The 25,832-nt window shown below is 60.6% G+C and overlaps 2 protein-coding genes across 3 annotated transcripts; one reads left to right on the top strand and one right to left on the bottom strand.

The window, feature by feature from the left end:
- Positions 1–1,163: 1,163 nt before the first annotated feature.
- On the top strand, positions 1,164–18,533 carry SLC6A9 (solute carrier family 6 member 9). Of its 2 annotated transcripts, none has more exons than XM_068141562.1 (14): positions 1,164–1,335; positions 3,680–3,823; positions 12,069–12,225; positions 12,380–12,511; positions 13,592–13,844; positions 13,921–14,053; positions 14,426–14,560; positions 14,641–14,744; positions 14,823–15,060; positions 15,156–15,290; positions 15,633–15,732; positions 16,000–16,100; positions 16,292–16,462; positions 16,689–18,533. In XM_068141562.1, the coding sequence occupies exons 2-14, from the start codon at positions 3,794–3,796 to the stop codon at positions 16,899–16,901; spliced, it is 1,902 nt and encodes a 633-aa protein (XP_067997663.1). In that variant the 5' UTR covers positions 1,164–1,335; positions 3,680–3,793; the 3' UTR covers positions 16,902–18,533. The 2 variants fall into 2 exon arrangements, with proteins under 2 accessions (XP_067997663.1, XP_067997664.1); XM_068141563.1 differs by lacking the exon at positions 1,164–1,335 and adding an exon at positions 3,263–3,401.
- Positions 18,534–18,866: 333 nt separating this feature from the next.
- Positions 18,867–25,832, bottom strand: B4GALT2 (beta-1,4-galactosyltransferase 2). Its single transcript, XM_068141564.1, has 7 exons — positions 25,622–25,832; positions 22,989–23,375; positions 22,385–22,620; positions 22,122–22,312; positions 21,740–21,862; positions 20,399–20,503; positions 18,867–20,218 (listed from the first exon to the last, which is right to left on the bottom strand). The coding sequence occupies exons 2-7, from the start codon at positions 23,302–23,304 to the stop codon at positions 20,068–20,070; spliced, it is 1,122 nt and encodes a 373-aa protein (XP_067997665.1). The 5' UTR covers positions 23,305–23,375; positions 25,622–25,832; the 3' UTR covers positions 18,867–20,067.

The raw sequence follows: 25,832 nt of genomic DNA, 5'->3' as shown, positions 1-25,832 counted from the left end.
AGCAGGGCAGGGTGCCGTGGTGTAGGCACCCGTCCCGGCACGCGGGAAGCCTAGCGGGAAGGGGAGGGAGGGGAGGCCTCGGCGAGGGGCCAGATAAGGGGTGGCCTTCAGCACACCCGTCATGCATTACTGGAAACATCTGGCCTGGGCTGTGGGGGCGTGCACTGGCTGTACACGCATGTGCACACGTGCACAGGAGTATGGGGACACACCCATGCACACATGCATTTGTGGGTATGTGTACGGCAGCACATGCACCCACAGCTCTGTACACTCATGTTCAGATGCGTACGTACCCATGCATGTGCGCACACACATACACAGGCATGGAGGTTGGCACACACATGTAGATGCTCACATACATGTGTGCACATATACATACAGACATGTACACTAACATGGGCACACACGCATACACACAGACCTATATACAGAGGAACACATGTGCAGACTTGTGCACACACACAGTGCACATGCGCCATGCACATGCATGAACAGGTATACAAGTGTGTGTACATGGACCCACATGTGTGAAAGGGCCACATGCACACATACAAGCACACACGTGACGCGCACCAGTCACACTTAACCTCACACACCCTGCCAGAGACAGTGGCTGTTCCCTGCCTGGGTTCCTTATAGTATTGTGCCCTGGCAGCATGAGTCTGTGTGTTTGTGAGCGTTCCTCTAGGTGTGTTTGTCGGTGTGAAAAAAATTGTGTGTGGATCCATGTGTGTCCCTTAGGAGCCTGTGTGTGACTGTACGTCCTATATATGTCCAAGTGTGCTGTGTGCATGTGCCTGTGGCCTACATGTGGGCTGCGAGTGCCAATGTGTGTCAGGTATGCTATGTGTGTGCCCAAGTGTGCCAAGAGCATAGTGTGCCTGTATGTATCACGTGCCCACGTGCCTGTGCACAACTGTGTGTGGCCCTATGTGCCCGCGCTTGTCATGTGTGTCTATGCATGTGTATGCGTACCATGTGTACCACGTATGCCATGTCTGCCTTGCGCACTTTCACACCCCGAGGGTACCCGCGGTGCCCAGCACTACCCGCACCCCCAGTGCGGGTGCGGGAGCGGGAGCCGGAGCGGGGCGCTGGGGAGCGCGGCAGAGCGGGAGGCGGAGCGCGGCGGCGGGGGCGAGAGGCGGTGCCACCCCCCACAGACCTCCAAACTTTCATTAACTCGGCGCACCGGCGGCGGCGGCTCTGGGCCTGCCACGGCACCGGCACCAGCACCGGCACCGGCACCGGCACCAGGCCGGGTGCGGCGGGGCTGCGCCCCCTTCGGCCCACCCGGCGCGGCGGGAGGCGCCAGACGGTGGCATAGACATGGTAAGGGGCGCGCACCTCCGCTGGCACCGGGTGGCTGGCCCCGCCGGCAGCTGCGAAAACACCGAGGCGGGATGGCGGGAGAGCGGCGTGTGTGTGCCGGTGAGGGGAGGGAAGCGGCGAGGGACACCGGGGCGGCGGGGCCGGAGCCATCGGGACCGGCATCGGGAACGGTACTGGGAACGGCACCGGGAACGGCACCGGGAGCGTGTACCCGCCAGAACAGCGGGGAGAGAGAGAGCGGGATGCGGGGCGGTCCCGCATCTGTTGCTTTCCGGGCGCGGCGCCGCGGTACCGGGGAAGCTCGGGGGAGCGGCGGGCAGAGCGGGGCCGTTCGCCGCAGCACCCAGGGCGGGTGGCGGCAACCGAGGCGGCCCGGCCCGGTGGCGGGGCGAGGGGGGCTGGCGGTAATTTTCCACGGGCATGTGCCGGGGCGGAGCGGCGGAGCAGCCACCACGTGGCGGCTGATGTAACCGGGCCCCCCCCGCCGCCGTGCTTCACCGGGCGGCGGCACCGGGGGGGGAGGTGGGGGTGCCGGGCGCGTTGCGGCGGGCGCTGCCCGCGGCGCTGTCGCCGCAGCCGCCATCCGGAGGCGGAAGGGTCCGGGGAGCAGACCAGTCCTCTGCCCGCCTCCCATGGGTACCGGGAAGCCCCGGCTGCGACGGGCTCGGTGTATGCTGCCGGAGTAAATGGCCTCACAGGTGTCGGCGGCTGCACCGGCGCCCCGGGAGACAGAGGGTCTCCATTATGCAGCTGGGTGTCCGTGGCATTCCCCTGGGTGCCGTGGGCTACCTCCTTCGCCGAGGTGTGACACCTCAGCTGTGGGTGCCCAGGTGTCTCTGCTTCCTCACTGCCACCCATCCCGTCTCTAGGTACCAGGCGCCTTGCCCTCCGAGCTGTCAATAGCATCCTGCAGCTCCAATGCATGGCACTTTCAGCCCTGCAGGGCTCTCCCAGGGGATGCCGTAGCCTCGGGCATCCCTTTGTCCATCCCATTGCTGCCCGTGCCTGGCTAGGCTCTCTCCTTGCCAAGCTGAGAGCCCAGGCCAGCAGCATCTACGCAGGCACACATTCTTATCAGTCCCTGGCAGATCCCGGGGGGGAGTGGCAGGCTCCCGGGACACAGGTCTGCACTCAGGGCCGCAGGGCAGGCTGCTTTTGGCTCGCTGGCAATAGGTGTGCTCTGGGGACGAGGTCTGGTTGCTGTCCCTGAACCTCCACCTTTGAGAGGTCCCTGTGCCATGCGCAGAGCCAGGCTTGTGGCAATGGTGACGTCTCCGCTCCCCTTAAAAATGTAGCCTCCCCCAGGGAGTGTTTTGTCGGTGGGACGCTGTATCTGCTGGTAGCAGCCTGCCTGCACTGGAGGGTCTGTGGCCGGGGCTGGGGGGCTCACCCTGCATCTCATGGCCTCCTACCCTTTATCTTTACCACCCATGCTCCCTCCCTATGGCTTCAGGGACTTGTGCCCCTCTGCTGATTGCTCTAGACCCATGACAGCCTGGGAACAGGCCTTGGGATGCTTAGCTGCTTGTGGTAGTGATTGGATACCCTTGGTGGGGGTCAGAGGTCCTTCCTTGGCCAGCAAAGGCACCTAGTGGTGGTATGGGATCTGCAAACACCAGTACTGTCACACGGGCAATCAAACTGGTGTTTTGCAAGAGTGGCTGTCCCTCCCAGTGTGGTCAGCTTCTGGTGCTCCCCTGGGCCCCCCAGCAGCCCCTGGCTGGGCAGGGGTGAGAGCAGGGGAGGCAGCTGACTGTGCTCATGCCTTGTCTGGCAGCACCTGGTACCCAGCAGAGCTCAGCAGCTCAGCCCCCTTGCACTGCACGTGCATGCGATGCACCGGGGCAGAAGGCAATTGGTTCCCATCTGTGTCCTGCGTGGCAGCTGAGCTCTGCGCTAGCCCTGCTCAGCACCCAGTCCTGGCGCTGCCCTGTGCTGCAGCCACTTCGGCTCCAGCTCTCACTGGGGGAGAGCTCAGGGGGCCCCTGCTCCTGCCTGTGGACCCGGACACCCACCCAGAGGGAGGTTGGTGGCCAGCTGCCCACAAGGTCATCTGTCCACACCGGGTAAATTTTTAACTGCTTCTTGGGAAACACCTGGGAGCCACTGCTTGTGTGGGTGCCAGGGGATTTGGAGATATGGGAAGGTGTGGGAACCATAAGGAAGAGACCCCACCATCAACCTATGTCCTCTCCCAGCGTTGCTCCAGTGTGCTGTGTGGGAAGGCATGGGGAATGACCTGCCTGGCACAGCATCCCTGGTTCCCAGAGGGAGGGGGAGGCCTGGGGGAGGGATATGCCACCCCACCAGTCACATCTTTCTTGTGTCTCTCCCTTCTGCCTAGCTTGCTCTGACGGTGGATTGAAGTGCCAGTGCAGGTGCTGTAGCCAGTGCAACGGAAAGTGAGCAGGCAAGGAACCTCACGGTGGGCATCAACACCGCACTCCAGCCTCCAGAGATGGCCGATAAGTGCAGCGAGGGGCTGCTGGTAAGTGCCAGGGCACAGGGAGCAGGCTGGCATGGGCCACTACGAGGCTTGGTGCCCACCCTGGGACCCATGTCCAGGGTTGTGCCACCCCAGTGATGCCTCAGCATGATGACTGTGGCACAGACACCAGCTGTCACTCATCCTGAACCACTGCCTGCAGGGCTCTCAGGGTGCGGTGTCTCGCCGTGCCTGGAGATGCTATCACCCATCCCAGGCGCTCTGCCCGGCTTTATCACCCGCCCCAGCTCTCCGGGCGGGCAGTGAAGGCGGGAAGCCCCAATGGGCGGTTCCTCTGCTTGCTCTCAGCAAAGGGCGCAGGTGTCCTTCCGTGCCAGGTGTCTCCAGAGGGGCAGGGTGTAGGGCTGCTTGCCCTCTGCCTCCACTCAGTGGTTCTCCCGGACTGGGCTGGGGGGCTGGTGCACGGGAAGAGCCATTCTTTTTCGTTGTGAGGCCCCTTTGTCCTCACAAGCGGTGTGTGGCAGTGTGCTGCTTGATGCCCTGTGCTTGCCTGTGCTGGGGACGGTTTGGATGCCTTGGGCAGATGCGGGATGCACCGTGAACGTGTTCTTGCTGAAGGGCTGTGATGGCCCCGTGCTTGTAGCAGCTCTGCTGTGCAAGGGTTTTGAGAACTCCAAACATGAGCTCCTGTGCTGGGCTACTGTGTGGTGGTGGGCAGGTGGGCTTGCCTCTTGTTTTGCCCAGTGTGTAGGAGCTGAATGTCAGGGTGATACAATTGCCAGCCTTCCCCTTCCCGGGGGGGCTTCCCAAAATAGCTGCATGCTCCAGCTAGAGGGCCAGGAGCCAGGACTTTCCTGGGAAGCCAAGAGCCAAGGGAGTGGCATGCTCCAACAGGAGCTTCCAGAGCACTCATATGCACACAGCTCCTTCCCTTGCATGTCCCAGTATGGCCCCGCTGGCTATGCTGGCAGCGGGGAGCCCAATGTCTGTCCTGCCCGTGACAGGCAGTGTGGAGGGGTCAGGGCAGCTGGCAGGGGAGGAATGGCAGGTTTCTGCAAGAGAAGCCCTTGTCTGGTCATGGGGAGGTGCTGGGGATGTCTCTGTGGTCTGTCACAGGGATGTGCTCCTGCATGTGCAGGGTGTTTGCCAAGGCTCGGTGGTGCTGCTGCTGTGTTCTTGCCCTGGCCGGAGAAGCCCTCACTGCACTGGGGTGAGAGCTAAGCCTGGCACCTGTGGCAGGGAGCCAGGTGTGGGAGCACCCACCTGCTTCTGGTCAATCTTTAACCCGCTTCTTGGAAGTACCTGACCAGCCCACCCCTGGGCCAGTGCATGTGGAGAGGTGGGGATGCACAGGGGACCACAGGGTCTGTCACATGCTGTTCTGGCTGTCCTGGCTTGCAGCCCTCTGCACAGGGCTCCTCCGTTTGTGGAGAGCAAGGGAACTCCTTCACAAGGCATGGGGGTGCTGAAGGGCTGGTGTAGAGGCTGCAGCAAGGAAGGCAGGTTCCTGTGAGAGCCTGCTCCCAGAGCATCTTGACTCCTGGAGCATCCCTCCACCATCAGAGCCCTGGGTGGAGCTGTGGCAGGATGAGCTCTAGCTGCTGGGCTGCCTGGGTCTCTGAGCAAGGGAGCCAATCTCTAGGGCTGTGCCAGCTGACTGGTAAAGCACGGTCTCTGCTCCCTGCCTGCAGGTGCAGCTCCTGACCACTGAACCCCACCCCCCAGCCCAGCTGGACTACCGTGGTATGCCTCCTGCCCAGAGATATGCGTGCAGCTTCTGGAGTTGCGTGGGTTTGCAGTGGGGCTTGGGATACCAGCTGTGCCCTGCCTGGGGAGGGACTGATGGAGGCAGCAGCTGGGCAATGTGTAGTTGTGCCTCAGTTTCCCCAGCTGTGGGCTGGGGCCTGTGCCCTCCCATTGATCTGAGTGTGATCAGGATTCTGTGTCCTGCTTAGGCAGGCTCTTCATTTTGTGGATGGCTCTGGGAAGCTCCACATGCTTGCTCTAAAAAAGCAAGCAGGAGGGTGGGCAGTATCCCCTCCCCCGACACTGCCAGATCCCTGACAGGGTACCCAGAAAAGTGCAGGGCAGCTCCAGACACTGGATTAATTCCTGTGTGGACAGGCAGGGGGTCCTCCTGTGGGGCCACAGGGCAGCCAAGAGGGTGCGACAATCTCTCCTTCCCTGTCTTTAAGGACATTTTGTTTTGTCCTCCTCGGGGTGCTTTGTTCTGGTTCCAGCAGTGCCAGTGGCTCCTGACTCCCAGGGCTGCCTTGTTGGCACAACTGTGCAGCCTTTGGCCATGTAGTGCCCAGCTTAGATGGACTCCTGCCATCACTTCAGCCCACCCAGGGCATATACTAGGGTGCTGCTCCTACCATGCTGCCAGGGGTTAAGGGCTGGGGGTGTGTGTTTCTGCCTGTCCCAGACAAACCCAGAGGCACAGTGCCATCGGCCAGCAGTCGTGGGCAGGGGGGGCAGTGGAGCTGCGGAAGTGGCTCTTGGCTGCAGAAGCCCTTACCAAAATACCAAGGGGCAGTGATGGGGGGGGCTGGCGGGGGATTTTTCTGCCTGAATGACCTGGGAGAATCATGTCTGCCCCGGGAAAAGGGGGCCAGAGAAAGGCAGCCCCATGGAGAAGTGCCCACATAAGGGATTGTGGCACTGGGGCAGGCCCTTGGGCATTGTCTCTGCCCCAAGCACCCTGCAGCCTTGCTCAGGGATAAAGTGATGGGGACAGTAGACCCGCTGCCATCCCCAATGTGCCCATTACCCCTGCCTCTCTAGTTCATCCCCAGCATCATCAGCCTGCTGAGTGAGGACTGGGGTGCCAGAGGAGGTGAGAAGCCCACTGTGGGCCCTTTATTTCCATTAACATGTCCCCATGGGGCTGACAATCTCCTCTGCCTGCCAGATAGATTGCCAGGGGAGCAGCACTGTGCTCCCACAGGATGGCACAGGTCCTGGCATCCCCAGGATGGGGTGGGGTGGGGGGTCCTGCTGTGCCGTGCTCAGGCTGCTGTGGAGGCATGGGGACAGCATACCTGGGTCCAGACATCTGTCAGTGGCATGCAGATGGCCTGGGCTAAATGATGCAGCTGGACCAGAGCATGGGGGGATGCTTGTGAGGGCACCTTGCAGGGTGTCAGGGCACAGGAGGTGCCTGGCTGCGTGTGGGGTGGGACTGAAGGCTGAGCTGGCAGGGCTGGGGTCGCTGAGGCTGGCACAGTGTGGGATGTCTCTGGGCTTGCATCTGTCCCGGAGGGGCACAGTCAGGTGCTGCCATCCCATGGATGGGGCATGTCTGAAGCTACTGGGTGTCTGGTGCAGGAGGGGACAGGGACAGGCACTGGGTGCTGATGCATGGGGTCCAAGTGCCCGCCCTGCACACGTGTGTTGTTCACGTGTATGCCCACAGCCGCTGCTGCCCGGAACCCAGATGGTCGCCCGAAAGCAGCGGCCCGTCCCCCTGCCTTTGGCGCACCATCACGCCTCGCTGGCGCCTTGGCTGCGCTCCCCAGCCGGGGCACGGGGTTGGGAGCAGCTGGGCCACCCCGAGCCTGGCTGGGGGCATGTCATGCCCACCTACCCATGGGACACAGCACCCCACTGGGGTCCCACCCCACACTGGCAAAGGGGCAAGTGGAGAGGCTATGAAGTGCATAGGTAGCAGAAGAATCGTGGCACAGCCTTCCTGCCAGCCAGATGGTCCCCCGTGGGGCAGTGACCTTGCGAGGGTTGCCATAGAGACCCCATGATGTCGCCAGCGGTATGACATCAACAGTGAAGTAGCATGGCACCAGGCTGGGGATGTGCCAACAAGCAGGCTTGTCCCTGTGCCCCCATCCTAGAGCAGGGCCATGCCTGGTCCCTACAACCCTTGAGCAGGAGCCCAGTGGCTATGTGGGCGATGGGCACAGGGGCAGGAACACATGTGGGAGCTGGGGTGTTGGTGTGTGGGAGCGAGGGACTCTGAGAGGACATGGCCGGTTGCCACGTTCCAAACGCAGGTCCCAGCCCTGGCCAGACGGGCAGCGGTGCCTCTGGGGAAGGCAGAGGTGCCTGCTGGAGCGTACGGGACCCAAGCAGCTGGATCTCACTAATGAGGCCTCATTAAGCTGGACAAGGCTCAGCCCACTCCACTGCCTGCCCTGCCTGCATCTTCCAGGGAGGGCACCTGGCTTGTGAGGCCACGGCTCCTGAGGGTTGAAATGAGGCACAGAGGTCCCTGTGGTGTGGGGCAGGCAGGGATGGTGCTAGGGTGGGTGGAGTGGTGGGGTGCTGGTGCTACAGCCGGGCAGGTAGCAAGGGGCTAAGCACAGCCAGGAGGCAAGAAGGGAGCAGTGCCAAGTGCTGGAGACAGTGGGTGGGAGGAGGTGGGCTGGTGGCTGCTGCACTGGAGCCCAAGGTACCAGTGGAACCGGGGGCTCACTGAAGCCGCCAGCCTGGCCTCACAGATGGCAGATGGGTTCCCCTCAGCTGATCAGTGGGGAGATGAGGGCAGGGTCTAGAGAGCAGAGCAAGAGACCAAGCTAGATGGTGGCTGTGCTGTAGCTGTCCCCACCACGGCTCTCCAAACTCCCTTGTACCAGCTCTGGGGCTTTGGAGGTCTGAGTCACAACTGGATCTTTGTGCCACTAGATGCTAGAGAGGTGCCCCCCAAGTCCCACAGCCTGTGATGTGGGGTGCTCCGGGGAAGGGAGGGCACAATGTGGCCCTAAGCCCATCCATAGCATCAGCTGTGTTAGGAGCAAGAAGTGGTTGTGTTACAGTTGTGTGGTTGTTAATGCTCGACCCTACTGATTGCAAGAGAGGTGCACAGCACTCCAGGGGTGCCCCCTTGCCAGTACCTATCCTGGCACCCACGGCTGATGCTGCCACCACCCAGGCTGTGCTAGATGCCCATAACACCATGCTGTGACTCTGCTGCACCAGGACAGGGGCAAATGTGGTGCTGGGAACCACAAAGAGAAGGCAGGGATGTCTAGGATATGCTGGCGGGGTTGGCAGAACCAGGACAAGCAAGCTAGGAAGGCAGGGCAGCCTCTATGGCAGAACTAGCCATGGAAGTGCAGGGGCTGGTTATAGGGGTATTTCTCACACCCAGTTCCCCAGGATCTGTGGACAGCCAGTGAGGGCACCTAGGACATCCCTCACCAAGCCACTTAACCTGTTGGAATCCCCCTCTCCAAGTCACCCCATCCCTCTGTTCCTGGGGACCCCTGTCATAGGCTGGGCTTCCCTCACCTGAGGCATCCTGTACACCACTTCCCTACCCTGGAAGAGCTGCTATTTTGGCAAACAATGTAATTTGCATCTGTTTATACCTTCTGACAGCTCCTGCCTTGCCCAGCCATGACTTTGTCACTGTCACCATGGCAAAGAGTAATGACATCAGGTTGATGACATCAGGGACTGATTGGTACCCTGCACTGACATTCCAGGAGCAGCTCTGGCACCCCTTAGGGGTCTGGGGAAGGATTTGGGAGTTCCATTGGTGGTTCAGGGCACGATGGATAAGGCTAATGCTGCACAGAGTGTTTCTGCCAGGCTGAAATAGCCCCATGGTGGCAGTTTGAGTGGAGGAAAAAAAAGTGTGGGGGAGGACCATGCTGGACATGCCTCCCATAGGGACACCCCCTCTCAGTATCGACCCTGCCACCACCATGACAAGCTTCCCAGCCATAAATCAGGGTCCCTTTGGGAAGTAGGGGGCATCCGGGCACCCCAGCCAAGCTGTCATTGTGTGAGGCAATGCTGTTTAGCATGAGAAAGGCTCCAGTGCCAGGCAGTGTGATGGATGATACTTGTTCTACTGGGCTAAGGAAGCTTTGGCCATGTGGGGAAGGTGGTGGTTGGGTTGTCCCTGAGGAAGTGGGAGGAAGGATACCCTGGGCACCCTGAACAATGTTAGGGGTGCCTAGGACATCCTTCCTCCCTTTGATGTTTTCACCTAAGCCAGACATCTTTTGGAGCTGCATGGGAGCACAAGCATGGAAAATTTGAGGTGTGGGAGCAGGATTCCTGTGTCCCACCACAGGCTGCTTCCTTGCTGAAAACCAGCTTCACCTTTGCAGCCTAACTCTGTCCCAGCCCCACAGGAGGGAGGAGAGAGTCTCCCTGAACGCCTGGGCTCTCTGTGTCCCCCACTTCTTTTACCTTGTGGGGTTTGGAGGGTGGTTAATGAGTGTAAAGGACAGGGCGACCTTCCCAGATTTAGGGAGAGGCGGGGGTGGCAGCAAGCTGATGGGTGAGCAAGCGTTTGCGCACGTGTGTGTGCTTGCGCACGCGTGGGCACACATGTGGCTGCCCCCTTATTAGGGACAAGTGCACCCAAGCCCTGTGCTGCAGGAAGGGGGGGGGTGGGCAGCAGAGGCCTGGCACTCTCACTGCACTGGTGCCAGGCAGCTCAAAACTGGGGTGCCCCATCGGGCATGAAGGTGAAGCTGTGCCGGGGTCACCTAAGCAGAGGGATGGCCCTCCGGCTCTGAGACAGGGATGAGGTCCCTTTTGGGCACTGATGCTCTGGGCTGAGCCAGGGCCATGTTGTGTGTGTGTATGTGTGTGTGTCCCAGATCCTTTGCCAGGGAGGCTGGAGCGTTGCCTCTGCTCCTGCTTGCCATGCTGCTCATTAAGAGCCTTGTTAGTACGAGCAGCTTAATCAGAGGCTTCCCGATCGGATCAGCCTGCTCGAGCAGGCAGTGTGCCCTAGTGTGGGGACAGTGCCAGTGTTCTGTACCCCCATCCTCGGGACCCCTCAGTCCTGCTCCCATTCTGCACCCTGCAATGAGAACCTCCTTGACCACCCAGGGCTGCTGTGAGCTCATTTCTGGTGGAGGCTTTGACTATGGGGTCTGGCATGAGCATCACCGTGCCCCAGCTGTGCACGGCCAGCACATCACTCCTATAGCCCCACGCAAAGCACCCACCAATCCCCCCTCATCCCTCTTACCCAGCCCTACACCCCGGCAGCCCCCTCGCAGCCCCCCTGCAGCCCCTGGCGCGTGCAGGCCCCACTTGCAGCAGATGGCTTTGTTTGGCAGCGCGGTGCCGGAGTCGCTGGGCATCACGTCCCGGCTGTGCTGGCCCTAATCGAATGATACGGTTAGGTGCACCGCGCCTGCTGCCCGCGCCCCGCCAGCGTGAGCAGATCCAAAGCGATGGCTCCCATTTGTGACCAGCTCACTTCTGGCATCAGCCGTGGTGGGGGGCACACAGGGCAGTGGGAGAGGGGTGCTAGGTGGAGTGGCATGAGTGAGTGTGGGTGCAGGGGTGTCTGTGGTGGGGAGACTGGCACTCTGGTGCTCTGGCATGCTCCTAGGGCTGTCTGTCAGTACTCCATGCTGCTTCTGTAGGGTCATGGATGGCATTGGACTGATCAGCACCCTCATCCATCTCAAGCAACCATCAGCTGGTGGGGAAGGCAAGGCTTAGGGTACCCGTGGCACCCCAAAATGCCATCTGCCCTCAGCACAGTCGGCTTGAACTTGGCAGCGTCCAGGCAGGACCTTAGTGTGAGCCCATGGCCATGTTGGGACAGAGCCATGGGGTGATGGGTGCCATCTCCACTGCGGGTGATGGGCACTCATCATCGTTGTTGTTGTTCCCGGTGTGAGCTCACATTGTGTGACAGCCTGCACAAAGCACCCTTTCTTACCCGCCTGGCTCTCCCCCAGGTCTCCTACAGTGAGGGATGGCTGGGCACTTAGGCTGCCCCACCAAGGAAACCCACCTGCATGGGACCTCTCCTGTACTACCCTTGCTGGGTGCTTAGCCAGAGGCAGGACCATGGCTGCAGCAGGGTGCCTTTCCTGGGGCTAGGGTGGGGAGACACTCAGCTGCCTGCCTGCTGTTGTAGTCCCTGTACCCACTTCCCATTGAGGGAGGGAGGCTTTGCTTCACCCTGGGGGTCCCACCGTTTCCCCCAGCCATGGCAGTGGCCACCCAGCAGGGCCTCTCTTGCAGGGCACAAGGAGGGGGGGGACAGAACAGAGACTCCTTTGTGCTCAGGCGCCGGGACCTGCTTTGTATGGGTTGCAGGCTCTTCCTTCACTGCAGCCGGGCTTGGGCAGAGCTATTCATCCCGGGGGTGGGAGGGGGGGGGACACCCGCCACCACTGCCCTCCCCCTCCCTGGCACTGTCTGTGCGTGGCGGGCAAGGGTTGGCATGAGGGAGGAATGGGGAAGGATGCCGAGGACCACCCGGCCCCAGTCGGCGGCTGTTGCCCGTCCGATGGGGCCAGCAGGGGCATCCCCGGTTGACACACCCCACGGCATCTCTCCGCAGAACGGCACCGTGCCCGGGGAGCAGGGCAAACAGAACAAGAGCGTCAAGCGTGGCAACTGGGGAAACCAGATCGAGTTCGTGCTGACCAGCGTGGGCTACGCCGTGGGGCTGGGCAACGTTTGGCGCTTCCCGTACCTCTGCTACCGCAATGGGGGAGGTGGGTGTTTGGGCTGGGGGGGGTGGGAGGCAGGCACCATGGCCCTGTGTGGTGCTTGCCCCTGGCTTACCAGGAGGATGCGGGGCACAGGGAGCACAACTATGCCCTGCCCAGGCTCATTGCTCACTCTCACCCTCTGGTTTTTGCCCACCAGGTGCCTTCATGTTCCCCTACTTCATCATGCTGGTGTTTTGCGGCATCCCCCTGTTTTTCATGGAGCTGTCCTTTGGGCAGTTTGCCAGCCAGGGCTGCCTCGGCGTCTGGAGGGTCAGCCCCATATTCAAAGGTAAGGAGCTGGCCATTCCCACTGGCACATGCCAGTACAGGATGCCCACCAGTGCAGCCCCCAGCACATGGTGCATCCCTCGCACACACACACCTTTGGCACATCACACAGGCCCTTGCAGGCACCTGTGACTCTCGCAGCCACGCACATGCGTGCCTTGCACATGCATCACTGTCTGTGTGGAATGGGTCCCCTGTGCACATGCCCATCCCAGCCACACTACCCTGCGCACACAGCCTGGCTGGCATCCCCTGCACACGTTGCACATGTCCCTGCACAAGCCACGCATCTCCTGCTCATACCCCAGCCCTTCACTGGAATCCACTGCAGGCATTACACACACATCCCTGCACATGCCACACATGTCCCCAGTGCATTGCTCCTGCAGAGGCCACTCAGGTCCCCTGAACACACTGTGGGTGCCAGCGACCCCTCCCCCTGTGCACACACGCCTGTGGTCCTCTCCCTCCACCACAGGCAGTGGGTGCTGTGCCCATGTGTGTGGGTGCTGGCAGTGCTCAGATCTTGCTCTGCTGTGGGTGGACCCTGCTCCAGATGCACCTCCTGGAGTGCTCCTATGCTGCCAGCTCTCCTGGCATATGCCTGCATGCTGCCTGCTGGGTGACATGCCCATGTCATGTCCGAGGGTGGATAGCCCATACATGTGCTCTTACATGCTCTGCACTGTGTCACACTCAGATTGGGGTGCTTTTCCCATGATTATGTGGCCTCTGTCACATGCCACCAGGTAGCTGTATGCCTAAAGTCACCATATCCAGGAGAGATGCCCAGCTAGTGGTTTGTTAGGGCTGCAGACCCCAAGGGTTTGCCTCCAGCTTTGTATTCCCTCTGTATTGCTATATGTCTTAGAGGTCCCTCAGCACCACTAGCCTTGCTTGGATGCACAGGATCCCATGCACAGTGCTTCTCATCCCACCGCCCAGTAGGCCCTGAGCGACAGCGTGGCTGCACAGCTGCTGACAGCACAACATGCTGCCCATTTCCCCTGCCAACCCCCCTGTGCTGTGTGCCATGCTGTGCTGCACCATGCCGCTCACCCCTCCCCGGTGCTGTTCCCAGGCGTGGGCTACGGGATGATGGTGGTGTCCACGTACATCGGGATCTACTACAACGTGGTGATCTGTATTGCCTTCTACTACTTCTTTGTGTCCATGACGCCTGTGCTGCCCTGGACGTACTGCAGCAATCCCTGGAACACACCTGCCTGTGTGGGTGTGCTGGATGGGAACATTTCCAGCCGTGCTGCCCTCAACCTCACCCACCTCCTCAACACCACCCAGAAGCGCACCAGCCCCAGCGAGGAATACTGGAGGTACCAGGGATGGGGATGGGGAAAATGGAGGAGTTGGTGGTGGTGGGCTCTGCTGACACTAGCTGCCTGCATGTAGGAGGTATGTGCTGGACCTGTCAGATGACATCGGGAACCTGGGCGAGGTGCGGTTGCCCCTCCTGGGGTGCCTTGGTGTCTCCTGGGTTGTCGTCTTCCTCTGCCTCATCAAGGGCGTCAAGTCCTCGGGGAAGGTGGGTGTGCTCCATTAAGGCATAGCCACTTCCCTACTGGAAATGCTCCTCCCATTGTCAACGTGGCCCCATTCCTTCTGGACACAGCCCCTCCCCTTTTAGGAGTGGTCCCAGCCCTCTGTGTTTGCTCCTCCCATGCTGGGAACAGACACACCCCTTGTTACCTGGCCACACCCCTCCTGCATACAGCTCCTCCTATGTAGCTATGGCCCCACCTTCCCTGACCACAGCCCCTCACCCTGTGCCATGCCCTTTCCTGCCAGACCGCTGCTCCACACGATGGACCGTAACTCCTCCCTGCTCCATAGCCCCACCTGTCCCAGGTCACACCCTTTGTCCACGGCCCTGTCCCACTGAGGTGCCTCCCTGCAGGTGGTGTACTTCACAGCTACCTTCCCCTACGTGGTGCTCACTATCCTCTTTGTGCGTGGTATCACGCTGGAGGGGGCCCTCACTGGCATCATGTACTACCTGACACCCCAGTGGGACAAAATCCTCAATGCCAAGGTGAGTGGGTATGAGGAGTGGCAGGTGGCTGGGGGACAGTGGGACTGTGGGGCACAGCACTGACCATCCCACTACCACAGGTGTGGGGTGATGCAGCTTCACAGATCTTCTACTCACTGGGCTGTGCCTGGGGTGGGCTCATCACCATGGCTTCCTACAACAAGTTCCACAACAACTGCTACCGGTGAGCACCTAGCTGCGCTCTGCTTTTTCCCTCATGGTCATCCAGGCCTGCTGCCAGTCCTGACCCTTCTCTCCACAGGGACAGCATCATAATCAGCATCACCAACTGCGCCACTAGTGTCTATGCTGGCTTTGTCATCTTTTCCATCCTGGGCTTCATGGCCAACCACTTGGGCGTGGATGTCTCCAAGGTGGCTGACCACGGCCCTGGTCTGGCCTTTGTTGCCTACCCTGAAGCTCTTACCCTGCTCCCCATATCGCCCCTCTGGTCCATCCTCTTCTTCTTCATGCTCATCCTCCTAGGGCTGGGCACACAGGTAGGTCGTGGTGGAACAGTGCTGTGGGGTCACCACCATGTTGGGCTGAGGTGGCACGGTGGGGCCAAGGTGGTGACATGCTGCCTCACATGCAGTTCTGCCTGCTGGAGACACTGGTCACGGCCATTGTAGATGAGGTGGGCAACGAGTGGATCATCCGACGGAAGACCTTTGTGACACTAGGGGTGGCCATGGCAGGCTTCCTGCTGGGTGTCCCACTCACCACACAGGTAGGTGACCATGGGACTGTGGTGACAGGGTGCATTCTGTCTGTGCCATTGCCATGGCAAACTTGCCACAATGACACCATCACCCATGCCTGCGTTTTTGCCATGACCATACCAGTGGTGGTGGTGACACCCAGGGCCTGACGTTGCCTTGCATGCACTGGTGATGGTATCCAGACTAGGAGTCACCATGCCAACCCTGGCATTGGGCATTGCCATGCCAACCACGATGGTGGTATCCCGGCTGTTTTTTGCCGTGCCAGCCTTGGCAGAATGCCTGTGCTGTTGCCCTGCCAACAGCAGCAGTACTGCTAAGGTAGCTGTGCCAATGGGTCCCTCTCGTAGGCGGGCATCTACTGGCTCCTGCTGATGGACAACTATGCTGCTAGCTTCTCCTTGGTCGTCATCTCTTGCATCATGTGTGTGGCCATCATGTACATCTACGGTAGGTGCAACCACCTGTGGCCAATCAGCTGGCAGGGCTGTGCCAGCCAACCAGCCGGGAGGGGGTGTGCCAACTTTCAGCCAGTCAGCAGCTTGCTAACTGGAAAGGCCATTAGCCAACCGGGGCAACTGCAACCTTAGGAGCTTGGTGGGTGCCACCACCTGCTGGAGTCTGAAGCTGGTGCTGGGCAGAGGTGGGAAAGGGCTGGGAGTCCTGCTGGGGCCCCAGCCCAGCTGTGCTGGGGCTGATGAAGATTTGACTCCCCAGGGCACCGCAACTACTTTAAGGACATTGAGATGATGCTGGGCTTCCCACCTCCACTCTTCTTCCAGATCTGCTGGCGCTTCATCTCACCTGCCATCATCTTTGTGAGCATTGCAACCATAGGGCACAGGGGCATGGGACACTGGGAGGAGGGAGACAAGGAGCTTACTTAGACACCCCATGTGTCTCTCTGGGGAGGGGAGTGCTAGGCTGCCTGAGGGGAGCAGGCAGGGCAGTGGTGGTGCAGAGCAGGCTGGCTGCTCCCCACTGGCTGAAACTGCCTGTCCTTCTCCAGTTCATCCTGGTCTTCACAGTGATCCAGTACCGGCCCATCTCCTACAACGACTATGTCTACCCCACCTGGGCTATCAGCATCGGCTTCCTCATGGCACTCTCCTCTGTCATCTGCATCCCCGTTTACGCCATCTACAAAGTGTGCCGCTCTGAGGGGGACACACTGCTGGAGGTGGGTGGCCAGGGACTAGACCCATTGTCCATCTCCCACCTGGGACTGCCTGTAAGGCTGTCCCCCACCCACTGGAGCTGTCAGCATCCTGCAGCAACTGTGTGCAGGCAGCATCTGTGGGGCACCCCATCTGGGCACCCCTGGAATCTGCTGGCATGTTAGAGGAGGCTGGGGTAGAGGAGCACGGTAGGTGCTAACCCTATCCCCATCCTCTCCCTCTCTCTAGCGCTTGAAAAATGCTACCAAGGCAAGCAAGGACTGGGGCCCAGCGCTGCCAGAGCACCGCAGTGGGCGCTATGCCCCAGTGTTCAGCCCCTCCTCCGAGTCCCACATGGAGGTGCAGCCCCTGCAGCCAGAGAAGGGCAGCAGCGAGGCGGCAGCTGCCTCCCCCGTGCAGGGCAGCAACGGCTCAGCCCACAGCCAGGACTCCAGACTGTGACCCCTCTCTGTCCCCATACCCCCTCTAACCCTTCCTGCGCGGTGACACTTTTGCACCTTCCGCTGGCGGAGCCTGGCTCCGGGCTGCACCGGACCGTGGGGGGCTCTCAGCACCTGTCCCCGAGACCCCCCCCACCTCCTTGCCGGTTAACCTCCCCTGCCATCCCACCCCTCCACACACACCTCCCCCACCCCCGTGGCGTTCGTTAACCCTCATGTTTACGGTAACCTTTGTGCGCGACGCTGGGACAAGAGAGGAGGGGGCACAGCCCCGGGAGGGCCGGAAGCCAGAGGCACTTCGCAGGGGTCCTGCCCTGAGGAGATGCACTGGATGGGGGCGTGGGGATGTCCCCCAGCTCTTGGCCTCCCCACAGCCAGTCAGCTTGCCCCGCCATGAGGCACCCTTCTGGCCTACCCAGGGGGAGGGTGTGGGGTGGGACCAGGGCTGGGGCAACGCCAAGACTGCCCACAGCTGCCCCAAGCTGTGTGTGCACAGGGCTGTTGGGGCAGGTTGTTGGCACTGCAGGGACTTCCAGCCCACGTGGGCACCTGCTGTGGCTCAGAGCCTGCAGGCTCCCATAGATGTGGCCAGGGATGGTGCCAGGCACCAGGCCAGCAAGGTGAGATGGGGACAAGCATGCTGCCTGATTAGGCAGCAAGATCTCATGGCACAAGACACAAGCACTTAGAGCATATGTGTGCACATATGAATCCCTCACAGACATAGTATGGGCATACATGTGGCACACGTAGGCATGCACATATGCACGGTACGCTAGGACTGTGCAGGTGGCAAGCTGGTATTCCTCACCCCACCCCCTATGCACCCCTCCACCTTGCAGCCCCAGTGGGGGACTGTGGGTGCCTGCCTGGGTGGCCAGGCACTGCCCGCAAAGCTGGGCACAGTTGTAAACCGTGTGGGCACAGCCCAGTGCTGCTGATTGCCTGTGGCAGGGCAGGAGGCTGGGGAGCACTTAAACCTGGCCAGAGGGGGGCAGGGCAGGGGTCGAGCTCTCCCTGGTAGCATCAGCACAGGGGGGACCTCCCATGGTGCTAAGGGGGAGCAGGATGTACTGACATCTACCCTAGTGAGGTACCAGCAGAGAGGCAGGGGGCTGCAGCAGCCCACTCGCTCTCAGCCACCTGGGGACACTTGGTTCCTAACCAGTATTAGTGGAGCAGGACGCACTGGCGAGGGCCAGGCGGTTTTTAAATCTGTCTTCCAGCGCCAGCCAAAGGGCTTGGAGCTCTCAACTTGGGGTGGGATGCGTGAAACTCTTCCCACCTCGCTGCTCTCCCAGCCAGCATCCTGCGCTCCCCCTGCCACAGCCCCGAGGCTGGCACAAGGACATGGCGCAGCTTGGCATGGCGGCGGGAGGGAATGGGCAGTGGGTGCTGAGCCCTGGCAGGATGTTCCAGCTCCCCCGTCCCGAGCCCCCCGCTGTGCTGCGGCGAGGGGCACAGGTTCCTGCATGGTGCCCGTGCCCTGCCCCACGTGTCACGCCACTACTCTTCACCTCTAATTGTTAGCAATAACGCGCGTCCCTGGGCAGCGCTACCTGTGCCAGTGAATCTCCCGGTGTAGAGTTCTAAAGTATCCTAGATTTTAATGAAATTTCTATTCCTGAGGCCATGTCCTGCTTGTGCCCTTCTTTGGGAACCCTGGGGGTGGGGGGAGCTGGAGACTGGGGAACTGCTGTATCCATTGGGTGTAGCTCTTTCCCCCTTCAAGGGCCTGAACTGATCAGGCTCAGTACTGAAGAATGCTCCACTTGGACCTACAAAACCAACTGGAGCTGAGGCGAAAGAGCAGGGGAGAGCATCGTCCCCAAGGCAGGGTGGGCAGTACATGTCCATGACACAGCAAAGCCTATCAGCTTTGCCCCATGGGCATGTTATCCAAGCTGGATGCTGGAACTGCCCCATCTCATGGTGGTTCCCCCAGGGCCTGGCCCCACACACCCCAGGAACTTTTGAAACTTTTATTAAATACAAAACCCTGGGTCGGTGCGACCGACCGCTGCATTCAACGCACGCTGAAAAAAAGGGTCAGACATTCAAATGTACAAAAGTCACCGGTGCCCCCCTGCTCTGGCATGCTGCCCTGCTCCCACCCCTACTGGTACCACGCCCCCCCCGAGGGATGTTGAGGGGTGCCTGGGCTCCCGTGGAGGGAGAGGGGATGCCCACTCTGCACAGCCTCAGCCTCTCCTGCTTGCAGTCCCCCAGCCCCAGGCCTGCAGGGGGGAAGTCAGAGAAGGGAGAGACCTGAGTGGCCCCCAAACTGCCTGTGGAGCACCCACTACTAGAAGGAGCCATGGGACAACCCTGCCCTGCACTAGCCCCCACCAAGAAGGACTTTGGGGTTCAAATGAGCCCCATTCCCCCTGCTTTCCCCCTCTCCCAAAGTGGGGAGGGCAGATGCCGGCATGGGCTGCACACACTCAAATTATCTGCCTTTGGGGAGGTGAGACAGGATACAGCAGTCACTCCCAGCCCTGGGAAAACTGAGGCACAGAGGGGGGCATTTGCTAACCAGAGGTCTCTGTTTGGCAGAGCTGAGACAGGGCCCGGCTCTAAGCACCAGACTAAAAGCAGAGGAAGACAGCGAGCCATGTCTGCATGCCTAGCAGCAGGGGCAGTGCCCGGCTAGGGCAGCAACCTCTCCCTGATCCTCCTTGCTTAGGGGAGCCCAGGCTGCTCCCCCTGCTGGCCAGGGCAGCAGCCACTCCAGCGCTGGTGAAGGGTGAAGCCTGCACCCTGCTTCTTGCAGCGCTAGTCAGGGACTCCCCCCCTCCCAGCTCTCCCAGAGCAGCGGGATCTCACCCTACTTGCCTAGGGTGCAGATAGGAGCTGGCATGGGCAGAAGGCTCCTTGCCAGAGCTGAAGATGCCCCCTTTCTCTGTGCCAGGAGCTGCATGGGGAGCAGCCAGGCTCATCTGCCAACATACCAAGTATGGGGCGGGAGTCCTGCAAACACACTGGAGGGGATGGGGGACAGAAATCCTGGGGACTAGAGCCGGGAGGCAGCCATCTCCAAAAGGCAGCAGAGTAGGGAGAAAACATCCCCATCCAGTCCTGGCTCTTGAGGAGCTGGGGCAAAACCTGCTGTGCCCAGCTAGCCTGGACACAGCTGGGTCTCAGCAGCTCTGCTGGCAGGGCAGATGCTAGCCCCGGGCCAGGCGTGGGGGCGGCCTGCCGATCTCCACTGTGATGTTGGTGTACATGGGCTGGCGAGAGACCTCCACCAGCCGGTACTGCAACGAACTGATCCCATCCCGCTTCATCGTCATTTTGGTATTCTGGATCTTGGTGAATCTGGTGGAAAGGGGAGGGGGATGAAGCAGAGTGGTGGGGGAGGTGTGGAAGGGTGCTTGCCATGGTGCTAGCAGTGCCATGGATCTCCAAAGGGGTGAGCAGAGCAGGGCAGCCAGTGGCTGAAGATGGCCCTGTGATCAGCCAGTGTCCCAGCTGCCCTGCACCACACGACTCACTCACCTCTGCGGGTTGGGTTCGTTGTGTTTGTCACGTTCGTGCTTGATCATGCGGTACCTCCCGATGCGGATGTCGGGCCTCGACACCTTCATGCCATTCAGGGAGATGCTGGGGGCAGAAAGCAGAGTGGGATCAGCATGCAGGCACCAGGATGAGACATTCCCTGTTCAGAGACCACCAGGGTCAGCCTCCAGCCCAAATAAACCTGTCCTGGGTTAAGCATAGCTGTGTCAAGCCAAGGTGAACATCACCAGGCCACGTCAGGGCCAGTACCGTGACCAAGAGTGCCGCATTGCCCCTGGCAGAATGTGCCTAAAGCAGCACTCCCACCCAGCAACTTTCAGCTCTGCAGGCCAGCAGCTGTGCTCAGCCTGTGCCGAGTACACACTGCCATCACTCCCTCCCGCCCTCCCTCTGCAGCCCCTGCCCTTTACATTCTCCAAATGCCGGTGCCTGGCCCTTCCCTCGAGGCCCTCCTCAAATATTAAGGGCTGCCTGAAGCTCTCCCAGCTCTCCAAACTCCGCTTGTTCCACATCCCGAGCCCCCTTGTATGGAAATCACAAATGTGACACCCTCCCCACAGCACCTACAAGGGGTGTTTTGGTCACCCAGCCATTTCAGGCTGTTTGTGCACCACAGGCCACACACTATTCCCATGGGCAGCACCGGGGAGAAACCCAAAGGAGAGGAGGTGTCAGCTGTCCAGCTCTGCCACCCAGCATGGAGTGCGTGCAGGGGGAATCCATTCTGGCACCCAACACAGGGTGCATGCAAGGAGATTCATCTCTGACACCCAATGCAGGGTGCATGCAGGGGCATTTGGCTCTGGCACCCAACATGGGGTACGTGGAGAGGAATTCGGCTCCAGCTCAGCACATGGCTGTGCTGCGGCCTGCTGGCTGCAGGCAGAAATGCCTGGCTGGCTGCTGTGCAGTCACCACTGAGACACTTCCAAGTTTTGTATCCCAGCCCTGGTCACTTCCAAGTTTAGCATCCCAGCCCCAGCCTGGAGCGGAGCCCGCAGGCACGCTGCCCTGCTGGCGCAGCTCATACCATGGTGGGAGGGGGACTGGCCCCACCACACTGGCAGGGTTTAGCCACAAGGAAGGCATGTGAGTGCCCCTTGGCCTTCAAACACCCTGGGAGGGACCAGCTTAATCTGCAAGGGTCATCAACCCCCAAGTTGGAGGGCAATTCAATCCCTCCCTACCATGTGGCATGATTGGTGTATGTCCCCCACAAAATGGGGCACCCTGGCAGCACTGGTTAGGCTCAAGTTGTGATCAGTAGGGACCCCCCAGCACACCTCAACCATCCAGCACTGGCAAAGGGTTGGCACCTACCGGTTAAAGATGTCATCGTCCTCTCCTCCCCAGCCCCAGTATTCATTGGGAAAGCCATTGATCTTCAGGAACTGGGATTTGCTCAGCCCAGAGACGCCGCCAAAGTAGCCAGCATAGGGCAGCCTGTAGGTTGACAGCGAACAGGTCAGGCCCAGGGACAGGCAAGGATCAGGGTCAGCCCTACAAGGACCTCCAGGTACAAATACCATCCTCCTACCCAGGGCTCTTTGCCCTCTCCTGTCCCATGTCCACAATACAAGCTAATGATTCTGCACGCGCCCCAGGTGACAACTGAGGTTGGTGGCACCAGTGTCATCCCAGCCAGGCCAGGCCAGCCCAGCCCTATTCAAGTGGAAACACCTCAGCCCCACAAGGCACCCACCTGAACCCAAACTTGTCCATGCCAACGGCAAAGTGCCGCGGCTGCTCATAGCAGCGATAGAGGTTGCGGTCGTCCATAGGAATGAGGTCCACGTCACTGAAGATGAAGCAGTCGTACTCCTCGTCGTCCTTGAGTGCCTCCAGGAACCCCACATTGAGCAGCTTGGCCCGGTTGAAAGTGTCCTCACCAAACTGCAGGGCAGAGGTGAGTGATGCTTGCCTGCCCAATCTGGCCTTGTCACCCCTTGCCCCTGACCCCCTCACCTGGTTGATGATGTAGATGCCATAAGCCACCTTCTGCCGGCGCAGGATGGGGTGCAGGTAGTGCAGCCAGTATTTGAGGTGGTGCTCACGGTGCCGGAAGGGGATGAGGATGGCCACCTTCTGCCGGGGCAGGCAGTCTGGAGGGGTGTACTTGCCCCCCTGGCGCACGTCAGGGTTTTCCCGCTGCACCCGCTCCATGCTCATGGGAGAGCTGAACTCGATGAGCAGGCGCCCGACTGCAAGAGGGAGGGAAGGGTGATGCCCACAGGACAGGACGTGGTCAGAGTCATGGCCACATGCCACTCCCAACCAAGCTAGCAGAGCAAACAGCCAGGGGCACCTGCAAGGGGTGTTGGCACTGATGAGGGCAGAGGATGCCCTAAACCTTTGCCAAGCAGGGGAAGAGAGATTTGGCAAGCCACTTAATAAAACCTGAAATCAACTGCTCTGGTACCAGTTCCAGACTGGGCTTTCTCCACTGCTCCACCTCTGGGACCACCAGGAAGCCATGCCCAGGGCCCAGGTGACAAGGAGACACACATCTCAGCCCTGTACTTGGAGACAGAGACCAACTCACCCCACACACTCACCCCATATGTCTCACCTAAGCCAGGAGGTGTCTCCTGGCAGGGCTGCAAGGGCTTCTCAGTGACAGACTGGTTGGTGCTGGGCTTGGTGCTGGAGGATGGAGCCTCAGCAGCAGCCAGCCCATAGCTGGGGACGGTGCTGTTGGGGCGGGAGGAGTTGGAGTTGGGGTGGGCACGCGAGGCATTCCTGGCATTGAAGCGGCTGAAGAAGTCCAGGTGCTGCGCGTAGACATCAAAGTAGAGGATCATGATGATGACAAAGTGGAGCAGGCAGAGCAGCAGCACAGCCTTGCAAATCCTTTCCAGGGTCACCCCCAAGAGCAGCCTGGTCATCTTCTGGGCACAGGTAGGTGGACATGTGCGCTCAGTGGGGCAGAGGGGCGGCTCCAGCCACGGTCACAATCCTGCTGAGACACCCCACACTCAGCACATTGCCAGCCTGAGCTCCTAACACTGGCAAAACCAATACTGGGACAGAAGGAGCAGCATAAGGTCTGATGCAGCAGTGATGAGCACCTGGGGAACGCTGTGCTCAGACCCCTGCTCTGAGATGTCCCCAGCCCCACACAGCAAATCTCCTTCTTGCTTTCCATACCCAAGGCCAAGACCAGGCCAGACTCACTCCCCATCCCCATTGCCCCCCAGCAAGGGATGAGCATACCCCCATGGATGCCACAAAGAGCTTCCAGGAAGGCTAGGGGCCCTTGGAGTAGGTAAGGGGCCCTTGGAAGACACAGGGAGAAAGCACACTATCCAAAAATGTGGCCAGCCTGGGGTGGCCCAAAGGCACTGTAGAGACCCCCATTAGCCATGCCTTTCCAAAACACCCTATTTCTCTGCTCCCCAGCCCACCACCCCTGCAGTTCTGCACCCCAGCAGTTCTGCACCCCAGCAGTGGCAGTAAAGCAGAGCCAGAAGCGAGCACCATGCCAGCAAGGCCTCCTAAAAGCACCCAGCGGGGCAAGCAGTTGCACAGCAGATACTGAGCTGAGCAGGATGCCCGGGCCACTGGGGCTGTGGTCCCTGCCATGTCCAGGGGAGTCCAGCTTACAGCGACCAGTGTAGGTCTTCTCTCCTCCTGCTGCCAGTGGCAAGGCCCCCTGGGATGCTGTGAGCCTCTGGGAACCAGGGTATCCTTATCTCCCACATGACACATGGAGCTGGGCCAGAGTCCTGTTGGAAAGCAGCTGGGAGAGCCGCTGGAGAGCCCCAGCCCAGCCAAACTGCCTGGTCCTTCCTAGTTCCACCACTGCCAGGACTCGAGCTGCAGCACAGCCATGCACCTCAGTTCCTACCCTGGTCCCTGTCTCAGTCCCTGTTCTGAGGGAAGCTGCTAGGGCAGAGCAAAGCAACTGCAAAGGACAGGCCTGAGGGCTTGCAAGGCCCTGGGGACCCTGGGCCAGGCCAGTGCTGCTGTAAGGATCCTAGGGGGAACCTATCAGGTTGGAAGTTGCAGTAGGACCCCCCGGAAAGAGCGCAGCTAGGACCCAAGAGCACTGGCAACCGGCCCAGAACCTGGGGACGCCCACCAACAGCTGCCAGCCCTGGCCAGTGGGGCCCCCCGGGGAGCTGCAGGGCAAGACTGATGGCAGCACAGGTGCTGCGAGTGGGAATCAGAGCTGGGGTTTGAAGCAGGGTTTCTGCCCAACCCTGCTCTGGCTGCCCTCTCCCAGCCCCAGGGCTAATCTCTGGCAGGCAGCAGGGCGCTGGCAGGAGCCCACTCCAGGCAGGGGTATGCTGGAAAAGGCTCAAAGCCTGATGCCCCAACTGTGTGCACCCTCTTTCTCTCTGCAGGATGTACAGTGGGATCCCCATGGGCAGGAGTCTCCTGTTATATGTCAGCACCCGTATCCCTCATCAGGTTTTCTTCTAGAAAATCGCCCTGTGGAGCAAAGCCAGCTTTCCCATTATCTCCCAAACCTTCTCATGGCCACAGTGCCCTGTCACCCAGCACAGCCCGTGACGTAACGACCTGCCTACCCCTACTGCCTGCCAGAAATCCTCCTCAAAAACCCTCGCAGCAGGCCCCAGCACATGGAGCAGCGGTGCCTCACCAGCCAGGCGGGGAGGTGCTAGGGACAAATGACAGCGAGTTTTACAGACCCTTTGCAGGGCGGTCCACAAGGTGGGCAAAGTGCAATGCTCGAGCGGAACAAAAGCTTAGAGACTGAGCGCCACAAACACGAGTGGGCTTAAAACCACCCGCTAAGCACGGGGGCTACGACTTATGATGTAATCTCCCTCCACCACAGCACCTTCGCAGGGTGTGAGAGGCCGAATACAACCTGGAGTTGGGGACCTGGTATCCAGGGTCTCACCCTGGTGCGGTGGGTGCCATGGGGCTGGTGATGCTCGTCCCTATGGAGGCATACGGGGAGTCGGTGGCCGCGGGGCCATCGGCTTCCCCCATGCCCCCCTTCTCCAATGGCAGGCGAGGGGACATGTTCAACACAACCACCCCCCACCCCACCCCGATTTTTCCCAGTCCCCGACACATACAGAAACTTATTAAAAAACGTAGAACAGCCTCGAAAACAGGCTTCTCCCCGATCAGCGATGTGCCGTGCATAAGTGACCAAGATTGCATTCCCTAGGTCGCATCCCCGGCTCCCCCCGACCCAGCCAGGCCTGTCCGCGCCGTTCCACTCACCGCGGCCTCGGGGGCTGCCGCGCCGCCCCGGCGCCGGTCAGCGGCCCCCGCCGCCACCTCCTCTTTCTCTTCCTCTTCCTTCTCTTCCTCCTCCAGCCCCGACCGCCGACCCGCGGGCTCCCATGCCCGGGGCTGCGGGGGGGGGCCTGCCGGCCGGGGCCGCCGCACCGCCGAGAGCCGCAGGGAGACGGGGCCACGCCCGCACGCCGGC

The sequence above is a fragment of the Melanerpes formicivorus genome, unplaced genomic scaffold (assembly GCF_026170545.1).
Source record: "Melanerpes formicivorus ecotype bairdi unplaced genomic scaffold, bMelFor1.0.p_v2 SCAF_7, whole genome shotgun sequence".
NCBI lineage: Eukaryota > Metazoa > Chordata > Aves > Piciformes > Picidae > Melanerpes > Melanerpes formicivorus.
The sequence above is the reverse complement of the archived record's forward strand: the minus strand, read 5'-3'. Positions and strand labels throughout refer to the sequence as shown.